Source organism: Prinia subflava, unplaced genomic scaffold (genome assembly GCF_021018805.1).
Source record: "Prinia subflava isolate CZ2003 ecotype Zambia unplaced genomic scaffold, Cam_Psub_1.2 scaffold_73_NEW, whole genome shotgun sequence".
In the NCBI taxonomy this organism is placed as follows: domain Eukaryota; kingdom Metazoa; phylum Chordata; class Aves; order Passeriformes; family Cisticolidae; genus Prinia; species Prinia subflava.
Window position 1 is genome coordinate 31,475 of NW_026961080.1, and position 15,014 is coordinate 46,488.

General features: G+C 36.4%; 1 protein-coding gene across 3 annotated transcripts in view; it reads left to right on the forward strand.

Moving 5' to 3' along the window:
- Positions 1-15,014, forward strand: part of LOC134546434 (solute carrier family 12 member 7-like) — a 72,825-nt gene that overhangs the window by 12,497 nt on the left and 45,314 nt on the right. For all 3 annotated transcript variants that reach the window (XM_063389237.1, XM_063389239.1, XM_063389238.1), the window contains exons 2-6: positions 4,207-4,301; positions 6,392-6,514; positions 8,967-9,113; positions 9,963-10,017; positions 12,271-12,401. In XM_063389237.1, coding sequence (XP_063245307.1) covers positions 4,207-4,301; positions 6,392-6,514; positions 8,967-9,113; positions 9,963-10,017; positions 12,271-12,401 — 551 coding nt within the window. The remainder of the gene's footprint in view (positions 1-4,206; positions 4,302-6,391; positions 6,515-8,966; positions 9,114-9,962; positions 10,018-12,270; positions 12,402-15,014) is intronic.

Here is a 15,014-nt window from a genome sequence, read left to right on the forward strand (position 1 = left end):
CGTAGGGACATTGTTCAGTGGTGAATTTGGCAGTGTTAGGTGAGTTGTTGGGCTCAATGGCTCTTTTCCAACCTACATGATTCTATGATTTGACTTCCTCATAGAATTCAAGGGGATAGGGTTAAGATAAACCATAGATGGCTTGAGACTTAATAGTAAAATGAAGTAGTTCTTCCTTTAATTTTCCATGTTATCTCAGAAGTAACTGAATTAGCCTTTTCTGTTGTCCACTTGATGCATGAGGGGCAAGATTTACAGCATTTATGAAGTGTTAATCCTGTCTTTATTTAGTTCCAGTTTTCTAACAAATAATTTCTTTTCTGTTGAATCTTGTTTTGAAGAAAGGATGAGCTGAAGATTGAGATAGTTTGTTTGATTAATTTCACCATAGATGTTGTCTGTATGTTGAGATTCTAAAATTAGTTCTTTCTAATGAATGATGTTATACATGTCAATTTGACTTACATGTTAATAACGCTCACTGTATATCTAAACGTATTAAATAAACATACTTCAAAAGGTCATGTTTTTTAATTTGAAATAAAGATGATTTTGTTCTCAGCAGTGATGAAAACTCAAAGGTCTTCATAGATGTTTTTATAAATATGTTAATGATAGAAAGAGGAACAAGAAAAAATCTATCCTTTATTGGATGTGAAGGGGTACATTGTAACAAAGGATGAGGAAGTCTGAGGTACCTTCTTTGCCTCAGTCTTCAGCAGAAAGATCAGTTATCCCCAGAGCTGGTAGAGAGAGATGGGGAGCAGAACTGACCCCCTATAATCTAGAAAAACTAGTCAGTGATCCATTGAGCCACTTAGACACTCACAAGTGTATGAGGCTGGATGGGACACACCAGAGTGTGCTGGGAGAGCTGGCAGAAGAGCTCGCCAAGCCATTCTCTATCATTATTGTTAGTCTTGATAAACTGGGGAGGTTCCAAACAGCTGGAGGTTAGCCACTGTGGTACATGTTAGAGGTTCAATAAAGCAAAGCACCAGGTCATGCACAACAACCCCATGCAACTCTACAGGCTGGAAGAAGAGTGACTTGAAAGCGGCTCATGAAAATAGGACCTTGGAGTGCAGGTCAAAAGCTGGTTGAACATGAGCCAGCAATATGCCCAGGTGGACAAGAAGACCAATGGCATCCTGGTCTCTATTGAAAACAGTGTGGCCAGCAGGACTAGGGAAGTGATTATTGCTCTGTACCTGGCACAGTGAAGGCCACACCTCTTTTTGGGCTCCAGTTTTGGGCCTCTCTTCAAAAAAGACATTGAGTTGCAGAGCATGTCCAGAGAAGGGCAATGAAACTGGTGAACGGTCTGAAGAACAAGTCTGATGAGAAATGACTGAGGGAGCTGGAGTCATTCAGCCTGAAGAAGAGGAAGCCCAGAAGGTACCTTATCACTCTATAACTACCTGGAAGGAGTTGTAGCAAGGTGAGGGTTGGCCTGTTCTCCCAGGCAACTGGCAATACAGCTAGAGGAAATGGTCTCAAGCTGCACCAGCAGAGGCTCAGTTTGGACAAAAGCAAGAAATTTTTTTACTGAAAAGGTGGTTAAACATTGGAATGGACTGCCCATGGATGTGGTAGAGCCACCATCCCTGGGGGTGTTCAAGAAATGAGTGGATGTTGCACTTTGTGCTATGTTAAGTAGGCATGGTAGTGTTCAGTCAAAGTTTGGACCTAATCTTAGGGCTCTTTTCCAACCTTAAAGCTTTTATGATTCTATGGTTCTAATGATTTTATGATAATTGTAGTAGTCAGCAAACTGCAGATGGCAAAGTACTTGTCAATTTGCTTTTTTGGTCACTTTCAGCATTGATTCTCTTTCAAGTGAAGCTAAAATAATATTTGACATGATCAGCATTACCTATCAAAATGCTGTGCCAAACATACACAAATACAAAAGAGAACTATATTAGAGAAACAGGACTTTATTGCAATCTGTCACTACTAGACTATTTTGAAGACTAAAGTTAGAAAGCTTTGAAATAGGCAGAATATTTGTTGTAAGCACTGAAAAAGGTTTCCTGTTCTTCAGGTCCTAAGGTTTTCCATTTGAAGCCTGTTAGGTGCATTTAACACGACATGTTTGTTAGAGATATTGTGCTCTGAGCTTTTTGTTATTGGAGCAAAGCCAAGTAACTCTTTATTTAGAAATACAAACATATAAAGAACAGCTTCATTATTCTCCTACCTACAATTTAAAATACTTACTGTGTAGTGCTGAGATACTGATTTTAATGTTCAGAACTGGTTAGACAAAAGTACAGTCTTTAACCTCAGAGTTATGAATACTGATTCACTTTAATTGTTTGCTACCCTTTTGGTGTTTAGATTGGTCTAATGATACCCACTGAAGAAGTAATTTAGTGACATTATACTCTGTATGAATGCAAAACAATAATTGAAATTTCCCTGCTCACTTTTCAAAGAGTAATCCTTTCTGAAGGGATTGGAAGTACCCTGAAAGGAGTGCTAGTTTAGTTAATAATTGCAGGTACCAGCTGTCAGTTGGTGAGAAAGTTGATAGAAGTGTGGTCTCAACAAGACTGAAATAAAGCAACCTAATTTTTATTTTAACTTTGAATGCACATTTTAATAAATGGTTTGCAGAAACAAGGGGGCAATTTCAGGAATGGCACTAAAAGAAAAACAATGTTCCAAAAACCTAGGAAAGAAAATGCAATGTCATAAGCAAGAAGTGCTAGTGCTCATATGCTCTAGCAAAATGATAAGAGGAATCAGGATGTATTTGTTTCAGGACCGAGTTGCCTTTTGTTGTCTGTGAAAAAGCTAATTGAACCTTTCTCTAAGTACAGTGGAGCCCATGAAAGGATAAATGCCAATTTCTCAGATAATTTTGTGCAAAACCAACTTTTCCATATACTGTGAAACATCTCAAGGTGTTAGTTCATGAGGGAGATTCTTATGTGTTCACAGTACTCCTTCTGCTGGCCTTGCATTAACCTTTTTTGGAGGAGAGGCACCTAACCAGGCTGTTGGAGTTGAAGTGGTGGGAGACCAAATATAAATTGTAGAGAAACAGAAAAACAAAAGTTGGAGGATATGGATAGAAGGAGATATATATTGGATGTGTGAATTCATCACCATTTCTTTTCTGGACTGAGGAATTAATTTTAGAGCCCTAATTTTTAGGACAGTTGTTACCTTCTGTGTCTCTTAGGATAGTATGTGGTTTCTGTGTCATGATACCAACAAGTATAGTGGTACTGTGGAGAGTGATAGCAAATTAGTGGTGGGAAATCCACAGTCCCTCTTATGTCTGAGGGACTGAGATCTATTTCTGTCTGGTTTACAACCAAGATATGTTGTGCTGAGACTAGTGTACTTGTTTGCGAGAGCTTTCTTCTGGGATTTCATGTGGGGATGTGTCCTATAGGGAGCAGAGAAAGGAGACAGGGGAAAAGAGTACAGCTTTTTCTCCAACTATTCTTTAGTTCTGTAGTGAAGAGATTGTGTAGGTGCTACTGCTATCTGTGAATATAAGGGCAAAAGGGCGGACAGGCAAAATGGCACAGGCAAGGATTTGAGATTATTTGGAAATGTCAATGTTGAGACGCTATCAGCATGTAACAGTTTTCGTAGTTCATGGGCTGAAAGGCAGTGAAAGTAATGCTGTATTTTTTGAGAGGTGTGCCAGAGCAGGCCAGTAGAGCTACAGGTTAATGCAATTTATATTTCAATAAGGAATAGATCAAGTATAACTGGTCATGGAAGGGTCCCCACAACCTTTGTAAAAGAATTCCTTTTGGATTGTATTTCAGAGATTCCTGCCTCAACTACTGGAGATTTTTTGAGGGAGTCAGTAAAGTAATAAAAAGGTTGGCTGGGAGGTTATTCTATAACCAAAACCTTTATGTGAAGGGCAATTATCAACTGTTTTTAGGGAAACTAGAAAGGGTGGGGAAGAAATGAGTATATGTGTTAAAGAATAAGAGTTAAGAGGTGGAACACTGTACAAAGATTAGACTGTTAAACTAAACTTAATTTCCTTAAATATTTAACATCCGTATGTCTGAGATGAAAACTGGGTTTGTAGCCACCTATGATGTTGTTTAGAACCAGTTCTTAAACCAGAGTCTTTGACTATTCCTTTTATGGTATAATGTATCTTTTTTTTTTTTCCCCTTTTATTTTTTTTCCCTCTTGTTTTTAATTGTGTTACTTTTCCACTAGGAGATGGAATTTCCAGGGAAAGTAGTCCATTTATTAGCAGTGCAGAACTGGGCAGAGGAAACATGTATGAAGGAAAGAATATGGCTCTCTTTGAGGTAAGTTAAATACTCCAAAAACATATTTTACCATCAGTGGAGATGAGCAAACACCTGCCTTCTTTCTGTCGTTAAACATAGTGAGGGAGGAAATGAGCTTTAATAACTTTTTCATAGTTTGGTTCCTGTTAACATTCCATTTCAGTGGATTTGAATGATATATAGGCAAGAAGAGTAAATATTGGTGTGGATTAATGTGAAGATATGAAGGAAGTCTTCATGCATTTAAATTTTTTGGGCTAGGATCTAAACATTGTTAGAGAAAGCTGCTGGAAATTATATCTATTTGTTATAAGAAAACAATATTAATTTTTAAAAAAATTAGCAAAATTATTTGTTCAACAGGGGAATTACAGACTTTTTGTAAAGCATGAAAGCTATAAAACAAACTTATAAACCATGACTTAGTTGTATTGTCCAACTACAGTGTAGAGCACACACCATAGCAATTTCTAATGTAAATATCTACTTTATAATGGACGTTCATACTTTTTTAATCAACTGCATGATTACAATCAGTTAGTGAAAAAAGTATATTAAGTTAGTACTTTTAAGGGCCACTTTTGCAATTAAGTAGTATTTCTAGTGAAAACCTTAGTTCTGCTCTAGCAGCATCAACTGGTCTTGCTCTGATGCTTGCTATTAATAAAAACAAGATGCTTCCAACATTGTTTAGCCACCCTACTGTTGCATTCTTCTCAATGTTTTCTTGTTGTTTTCTTACATTTCTCTCTTCTTCCTTTCAATATCTTTGCACAGAGGACATGGTCTTTCATTACACTCTGTGCATGATCCAAATAATGTATAATTCCTATTTTTCACTGTTTTAGAGAAAATTGTACTAAGGATTGAAGTAGTGTTGATCATTAATTATCTTTTTGTCATGTATGCAATATCTTAGTATTTTTTGACAGGAATGATGGTAATAAAGTTCTGTCATTGAATTTCTCTCCTTCAAGCTCTATTCCATAAAGGCATTTCAAAAACCTTATGTGGTTCAAATTAGTTGCTGTATTCCTCAGTGATGATAATTTGGCCATAGCTGCTTTTTGTCCCAAATCTGTTATTTTGAATCTTGGCTTAGATTCAGTCAGCTGATATAAATCCATTACTTTTACATATCTCAAATTACAGACATTTCTGTTACCAGTATCACATTGAAAGCCTTCTAGAGACTTTATTACCACTGGTGCTGTTGTGGTAAATCTTTTTTTTATACTATGTATGTTTCAAGTAAGTTTTCCTACAGTCTTGTTTTTCTCATGTTTTCAGATGCTAGAGTTGTATAAACTGTTAAAAAGAAGTTTGACTTTTATGGCCATTATCGTTACCTAATCTCCCAGGCAGAGATACTTTACTTCTTGTCTGTGTTTGTCTTCTTTCCAGTGTTCAATTTTTTGTATTTAATTGAATTCTCTTGGATCCACTTTTCTTGGAATTCTTGTGTTGTATATTCTTCTGGATTTTATTATCTGTTTTGGCTTTTTTTGGCAGCAGATAATTGGCTAAAGAAAGATGGGCTGACTTCTGTGTCAGGTGCTATTACATATGTGCAATTTTATGTTATGTATTATATATATAGTATATATTTTCAACAAGTTAACACTTTGGAAGTAGTATGCCTGGTGTAAGATAAAATATGTAAGGATGCAGTAGTAGACTTCAGAGAAATACTTTAATATTTTCGTACTGGAGAAATCATTTGAAGTCACTCTAAAAACAAGCAAGATGCTAGAGAAGCACCCTAATGACTCAACCCTACCAGTACAATCCACTAAAGACTGTGTTGTGATAAAAATAGTTTTGAAATTACAGTGGTCTTTTCTAGGTTTTCCTTATATTCGAGCTGTATATTGCAAGATAGTGTAAAAATATGGAAGAAATTGTGTAACATAGCCATGTAGAGTTAAACTTCTAGAAAGAATAGAACTTTCTTGTTGGTTGAAAGCTGACTGGTATTTTGTCATGCTAATTTTTTTTATTTGGCTGAATAAGGGCTGACCTGTTGAGTATGTGTTTGAAGTAGTATCATAAAATGATGACTTTAAAAAATCAGTTTAATAAATATAGTATTCTTCAAAACCCAACAGGAAGAAATGGATAGTAATCCCATGGTATCATCTCTTCTGAATAAACTAGCTAACTACACTAATCTGACTCAAGGAGTGGTGGAACATGAAGCAGATGAAGACAGCAAACGAAAGGAAGTCAAGGTATTTAGATTTCTAATAATTTATCAAGACAAAGATATAAAGCTAGCTATAAACGGTTCATTTTTCAACCTGAAAAGAGAATATATCAACACTTAAAAATGGGAGTAAGATTTGTAATACCATGTTTACAACTGAAGCATTTGCAGCAGGACTTGTGTTAATTTGATGTTCTTGTCAGCATATTTTAGCGATACTTTGCTGTAAAACCCCTAGATGAAATATATGCAAAGCTAGGATCTGAAACATGATGTATACTCAGTTTCTTCTTTCTTTCTTTACTTCTTCCTTGTGAACTTGTGCAAGCATCAGTACCTGTTACCTACCTCTAGTGAGCATACAGTGGGATTTTTTGCAAGTCTATTAATATATTTTAACTGCCTAGGTTTTTAGGTAGTTATATTAAGGCAAAATTGAGATGAAACAGGTCACTCTTTTAAATCTATAAGCATATTTGTACCTCTTAATGTGGTAGTAGGTTTTTTTTAGTAGCTGTCTTGGGTTTGTGTGTTGGAATAAGTATTTTTAAAACTTAATGGATGCGTTCCAGGAAAACACTTCATTGCAAACATCAAAAATATTTTACTTGGGAGAGAGGAAGGTATATGCTCAGCTTGGCACATTGCTAAATTCTCTTGATAGAAGTGGACTGAATTCATCAAGGGTTGTCTGTCTACTGGATACCCAAAGTGAGCATCTCTGTGTCTGTAGAAGTGGAATGTGTACAACAGTTGGAGTCTGCAGTGGCATGTTGGGTTGATCCCTCTGTGAGCAGGGGTTTTGGAAGGAGAATGCTTGGATCAAAGCATGTGACCTGACAGAGTATAAGAACTTACAGGCAAAGGAGGGTTGATGAGCTGCATGGTGACTGAAACTTAGAAAATTAAGGTAGCTGCTGGGAATGATCAATGCTGGGAGTCACCTGTCTTAATGTAGGAGAAGGAGTGCTGCTACTGAATTTATATGCTGAGCTATGAAGAAAAAAAAATGAGCATGAGAATGAGTAAAAGGAAAATTGAACACAGAGCAGAAAAGACAGAGATGAACATATTTCTGAAAATAAGCTTAGAAGGGCAGCTCATTTGACTGGAAGGGAGCTTTTGTGTGGGCGTTGGTACTCGGACAGTGGGCAAGGGTCAGGAATAAAGTCCAGCTGTTTGTTTAACTTTTTGCTTATCCAACATTTGTTCATGACTGTGCTTTCTTTGTTTGTCTAGTTGTGCTTGAGCTATATTTTTTTCATCTCATCTGAAGATAAACTTCAGATGTGAGAAAAGTAACACTGATCTTCTCACACTTTCCTTAGTGTGAACCCTGTTGTCCATTCAGCTGCTGTGTAGAGGTTTTTGTCAATGCAGCACCATATTACTGCCTCTGAAGCTGACTAGCCATATGAACATTGTGTGCTCACTTGCACTTGATCTTGTTTGTGTGCCATGTGGTGGCCTGATAACACAATTTTTATGTATGTGTCTTAATTTCATTTCTGAAATTGTGATAGTTAAATAGTAGCCTGTCAGAGTAGCATTTTTAATGGTGTGATTGAGACAGTAGTGTTGATGCTCTGCATGGATATTGCCCAAGATGCTGAAAACAAAAAATATAGTCTAAATGGCATTCTGTGTTTCCTTATAAGTACTTGGAAATTTCTTAATAATTTTGATAACTTCTAAAGCATCAATGCTTGCTTATTTATTTAAATCGGTTACCATTTTTCACAGCCCAAGCTGTGATTTAAGATCATCTTAAGTAACTGGAAAGCTACTGTGTATAACTGTTGATTCTGACTAGAGTATTTCAAAGCCTAATTTCTCTTCAGAAGTGTAGAAGGCTGAAACTTTAGTGATGAAGCCTGAATGATATTGTGTTTGTCTTGGCGTATGATGATTGTTAGTAAATAAAAAATACATAGATACTATGTTGTGACAGGTTTTACAGTTTTTGAAAAAAGAAATTGTAGTCAGCTTTGCATTACTTCTTGTTCTGTCTAAATACCTTGTCTTGTTTTTTCTAAAAATTGAAAATACTATTGAATATAATTTTTTTGTGCCAGCTGTGTGGCAATTTGTGATGAGATTTTGCAGAATATAAATGATATTTTGATTATGGCAGTAATTTATCTTCAACATGTAACATTAACCTGTAACTGGTATTTCAGAAAAAGTTTGTGAAGTGTTATAATCAACAGGCAAAGGGCATCCAATCCCTATCAAGGTTTCATCCTAATTCCTGTGAAACAAGAGAGTTTGGAACCACAAATAGTTTTCTCTCTTTTCAGGAATTTTTCTTCATAAATAGTATGTGAATATTTGCAAAGCTGGACACTCTGAAGCTACCATTCAATTTCACTTGATATTTCTTCATGTAGCATTTGTGATAAGTGTTTGAGGAATAAAGTGCTTATGGATTTATATTTTTTAGTGCAAAGGAGTTGATGTTCTCACTTTATTTCCAGGGTCCACAAATGGGCACTTTTATTGGTGTGTATCTTCCCTGTTTGCAAAACATCTTGGGAGTCATCCTTTTCCTGCGCTTAACATGGATTGTAGGAACAGCTGGAGTTCTTGAGTCTTTCATCATTGTGTTCATGTGTTGTGCTTGTGTAAGTTAAACTTATTTTACTTCTTTTTTTTACTCTTGGTCAAATCTGCTTTTGGAAGAGTACTGATACCTTCTAATATCTGAGTATCAGGGAAAAATAACCATATTTAATCACATTGGTTAAATTGTGCTGATATTTAACCAATAGGGTTGAACTGAGAGAAATGGCTTGTGTATTTAAGCAGGGAGTGTCATGTGTCAGTCTAACCTGTATGGACATTCCTTTGAGTTGATCAAAGTAAGCTTTTGTTTGAAGTATTATGTGAGTTTTATTAAATTAGCCTTTAGCAAATATTTCATTCTTTCCTTTGAAATCTGAACTTTTCTGCTTTTTACAACTTCAGACAAACAGAATAGTAAACTACAAATCAAACCACAGCATTGAATCCATAAAGTAATTTTTTAGAATGTGAGACCACTACTAAATATTATCATAACAAGAACTAGTTTTGATAAGTCTTTGGCTTTTCTAAAGAAACCTAAAGTCTTGACAAGGCAATAGTCTATATTATTCTTTAACTAAAACCTAAACTGTGTTAACCTATAACACAGTGTTACAATTAGTTTTCACTACTTTTTAATTGTAATAATGAACATACTATTTTAAGTATTGTTTAACTTGTGGTCTGTATTCTTCCAGTTCTTTTTTAAAGACTGTGTCAAATATCTAAGTTAAGTAAATCTTCTGTTGAAAAGTTGAGTACTTGAGTTGAATGGATAACCCAAATTAAACATCTTGGTTAAAAGAAAAATCATCTAGTTCCATTTGACTGCTGTTTTGCCCAGTGTTTACAAAAAAACCCTCCAAAACTCTAATATTTTACATTTCTTCTATTTCATCTTTTCACAGACTATGCTAACTGCAATTTCAATGAGTGCTATAGCAACAAATGGTGTAGTTCCAGGTAATGAATAATTTTATCTTATATGGCAAATTCTCAAATGATGGTAGTTTAAATGTGGGATAAGAAATTCTTGCAATTCTCAAATGTCAGAAGTAATGCTTTTGTGTCAAATACACATTTTTTTTAATTGATTTTATAAATAACTTTTTAATGTGAGATGCAGTATTTAACTGGGCCATCTAGGAATTACAGTCTGCAGCACATCTTTGTCATCAATCATTTGATCTGTTTTAATCAAAGATAAGATGATGTAATTTGAATTAATGGAGACTGGTCTTCACGCAAAGTGAATATCTTTACAAATAAGGCTACTACTTTTTTCTCTCCTGAATTTGCCTACATTCCATCTAAACACTGGAGTTAGTTGTCTTATCTTCTGCAAGAATAGTAACTGGTCTCATGTCAGAAATATTTTTCTGTATAAATACTCTAGGTTCTGCCTACCTTCTTAAATTTTCAGGATAGGTTGATAAATTGATTCGGCTTCATAAAGTAAGAGGATTTTTTTTAGTTGCAAAATCAGTTAGCCCTTGAAGCTCTTACCCTTTCTAGTTTCTCAGCACAATAATTGGTAGTTCTGGTGTTCAAGCATTGGTATGAAGTCTGAACAGTTTATCTAATGAACTTAAACTGAAGTTGTTGAGCAAAAGTAAAAGAATTTGTGTAGGATGTTGAATAATTGTAATTGAATTTCATGGATACAGTGCCATATATGAAATAAAAATACAATAGGCAATTTTGTTTAAAATACTTGTGTTTTGTAATAAAATGGAGTTATTCTAATCAGTGTGTGAATAACTAAAATATTCTTCTCTTTTCCCCCTCATATTTTTAAAATTCATCATAAAAGTTTTGTTTAACATCTGTCACAGACTGTGAAGCTTGCAGCTCTTACATGAGGCAGGTCTTAATTTTCACTTTGTTGTTGCTGGTGTCAGTTTCTTGGAGAAATGATACTTGTCCTGGAATATATGGAGAAGGCAGAAAGCACAGATAAGAACCTAGGATTGAAGGAGACCTGAGCAGCAGGATCCTTTCTTTTGTCTTCATATGCAAGAGCATTGTATTTAGTAAAACAATTGGTGATGCATCATAAGATCTTTGTTAGTTTCTCATTCATTCATACTAAAAACACTGAAGCCTGTGGAACAGGCTGCCTAGGCAAATGGTAATCACCATCCTTGGAAGTGTTCAAAGAACAAGTAGGTGTGGTGCCTAAGGACAGGGTGTAGTGATGGACCTGGTAGTGTTAGGTCAATGATAGGACTTAACGAATGATCTTGGAGGTCTTTTCCTACATTAATGATTCTATGAAAAACAGCTACAGACTCTGCACATTGATGTATGTTATTTAAAGTTACATACATCCTTTCTCTTGTCTTCTTCTCACAAGCAGGACAAATATAATGAATTTAAGAGTAGATGGAGAGGCAACCAGAGAGGAGTATGCCCTGAGGGAGTTGGTTGACATTCTCAAAGAAAGAGATGAGGTGCTTGAAATTTAGACCCTTATTAAAAGGCAAATAGTGCAATGGAAATAGGGTGGTGGTGGTGTAGTTTATGACTAAAAGAAAGATGATACATACATATGGGAAATAAGAGTGAGAAGAATTGAAGAACTCAGGGTCAAAGTAAAGTAATTGTAATATCAAGTAAAAGAATAGAATTCCAATAAGAAGTCACAGCATTATTTGTTAGTTTATTATGAAGTGGAAGCATCCCTTTGTATACACTGTTTGAACCCCTCTGCTAGTATATTAGTGGACAAGAAAAAGCAATCCCTACCCATTAAACTGTACTAAAAAAAATGTGATCTATAGTGAGAGTGGTAATGGTTTCATATACAGAAAATAAAAAGAATCAGTAGAAAATACTATGTTTTCTCCTTGTCTCATAAAGCAATTATTTTGGAAATTTATTGTTTGATGGGGAACAGCTTAAGGTTAGAAGCTAAAAATTCACATCTTTTTATACCTGTATATCCTTTCCTATTTTACTTCTGTTTAGCTTGTAGAATTTTTCCTCTTATTTCTTTGGTCTTCAATTTCTGTTCCACATGGGGATATTAATCTTGAGATGTACATTTTAACTGTCTGTATAGTATAGACATTGATTATAGTCTTGGCATGAGCATGTTGGTGGAGACACATCCAGTGGTTACCTTGATTATGTTGATTGAATGATTCAATTTTTTGTTCTCTGTTTGGAGGCATGGAGGTTTTGTTTTGTTTGTTTGTTTTGTTAATTTCACAGCTGGAGGCTCTTACTACATGATTTCAAGATCTTTAGGGCCAGAGTTTGGTGGAGCAGTGGGACTTTGTTTCTACTTAGGCACAACCTTTGCAGGAGCAATGTACATTCTTGGTACCATTGAAATTTTATTGGTAAGTACTAGTTTCTATTAAGACTAAATGTATTTGGGCTGTTTGGGGATATTGCTGATGAATGTTCTTAATGGTCTACAATGCATTCTAGTTTGGTGATCGTTAATGTTTTGATACTACATTTTCAGGATGTTGACATTTATTCTTGCTCTACTTGTGACTATTTGAGGAAGTTAAATTCTTATCAGTAATAGAAAAATAAATTAAACCCTATTTGATGTATATTTATTCTACATAATGTAGGCATCAAGCTGAAATCTGCTCTTTCCAAATTATAGTCTGCAAGCCTAGATCAGGCAAGCATTACCAGGGTAACTTGCTGCTGCCCAATGAAAAGTTGTGAAGAACATGAAGGGCATATCTCCGACAAGGCAATAATAATCTATCCCACTTACTCATTTCCAAACTACTGGCTTTGAATTCTCGTATATTTGCAAAGATGCTGTGGAAGGCTGTCTGTATGGCAGTGGCCTGTCTATAATGGCTTTGCTTCATCCAAAGGGGGCCAATAATTGGTTATCATATCAGAAACTGAAGATATGCACAGGAGATACTTCAGAATTCTTTCCTGTTACTTACTATGATCCATGTCATCAAATCTAGGCTTTTTAAAGTTGAAATTAGAGATGGTCTTCACTAATGCTTGCTTGTGTGATCTGATCTAGCTTGTCATCTGGTCTAGAGTAGTAACATGAACACATGTTGAATTGTGGGTTGAATTTGGTGCACTGTTCTCCCAGTTAGAGAGTCATGCTAGGTTTGTGTTGCTAATAAAAATGTACAGGGTTCAGCTACAGAATTGAAGTAAAATACTGCCCAGGGTATCTGACCTCAGAATAGACCCCTGACATAGCCACAAGGAATGAATATTGTTTTTTTTTTCCTCCACTGGAACTTGGACTGTCTAGGGAAACAGAAATCAATCATCTAGTTATGGTTTTCCCTGGCAAAGGCTGTGAACACAGGGCAACAAAATCCAAAAGAAAATCTTCTGGAGTACCTCCACAAAGAGCCTGAAACTTCTGCAATGTCAGTGTAGGGTTTTCTAACAATATATACTCTGTCTGTTATAATTTTTTAGTTTGCTTTCTTTTTCTTCCATAATGATGTGACAATTTTTATCTCTTCCAGCATTCTAGTAAATATTAATTTACTAAACCTAAATTTAATCTAAGAAAATTCTGGTAAATAATTATCTATGTCTATTTTGAATTTTGCTTATAAATGTATCATGGTAGCCTCCTGTTCAAAGTTTCTTCCTGCTTTTAGAAATGATATTATTGAAAAATAGCATTTTAGCTGGGTTTTTTTAAGGGCTAGAGTTGCCTCAAGCCCTAATATTCAAGCCCTAGTAGCTGAGCAGAGAGGAATTTTTTAAGGGTGCTAGAAGAAGGAATATAGGTATTGTTATGTAATGTAGTACACCAATGTCTCAGAAGTACAGATCAAGTTGTCTTCTCACATGCGATCATGGGTTGGCACTGGCCAGATGCTAATGCACCCATGAATATGTGTTTTTTCCTAACAACTACTGTGGGATGTGATCAAGAACAGAGCAGAGCAGGCCTAGAACTTGAAAACAGAAAAAAACTTTATTAAGACTTTATTAAACTACATAAGAACAGAAATAGAAAAGAAAAAAGAACTTAAACACACAAAACCAGAAATGAAAACCTCCCAGAACATTTCTTCTCTTACCCCCCTTTTCCACTCCTTACACCCCATAAACCAAACCCCTGGGTTCTAAATCAAACAATCACCACTCAAAAAAACCCTAATCTTCAATTCAGCAAGGGAGAGAAGAGTCTCTCTCGCACCACAGACTGCACCCTAGAAAACACAGGTCTACCCCTTATGTGTTTCCATGGCACCAATGGCACCACCCAGAGAAGTCTGCCGTGGTGACACTCTCTTTTCTATGTCCAGTGCTCTCACCACTGTCCGTGGGCCAAAGCTGCATATAGGGCTCTTTTAAGGACACTTGCATGCCGAGCTCTCCCCATCTTTCCCCTGGGGCTGAGGGTTTCCAGGAACAGAAATGTTCTCTTCTCTGTTTGCTCTACTCTTACAGTGTCAGTCACTGCAGCAAAGTTGAGCCGGCTGCATCTACCCAAATGCAGTTTATGTTCCAAAGAGACTCAAGTTCAGTCTATGGCTAACATTATGCAAGAAAAGTCCAGCCCAAAAGCCACTCCTCTTCATTACTGCTCGTTCTGGGATTCTTTTCATCTTCCTTTGTCATCTCAGTCCCAAGTGTCTCTCTCTTCTTACAAACTACTAGCAACGAGAATCAATGTCTGGGAAAATTTTCTTTTTGCCTCAGAAAGAGTTAACAGTTCTTGGCTCCCGGCAGGGCTGCAGGCTCAGGCACTCACAGGCTCTGCAACTCCCACACGCAGCTGGGTACTTTCTCCTGGGGGAGGGGTGGGGGATGGGACAGAAGACACCTCCACAGTTCTCCACACCTCCATCTTGGATGGGGCCAGCTCAGCTCCAGTCCCGTTCACTCTCTTCCCCCTACCGCTGGGGCACTGGCTTACCTCAGCCTGGCCGCATGGTTCCCCTCCCCCACCCAGCCTTGTAAGCTGGGCAGGGGAGGAAGAGAAGATGCTT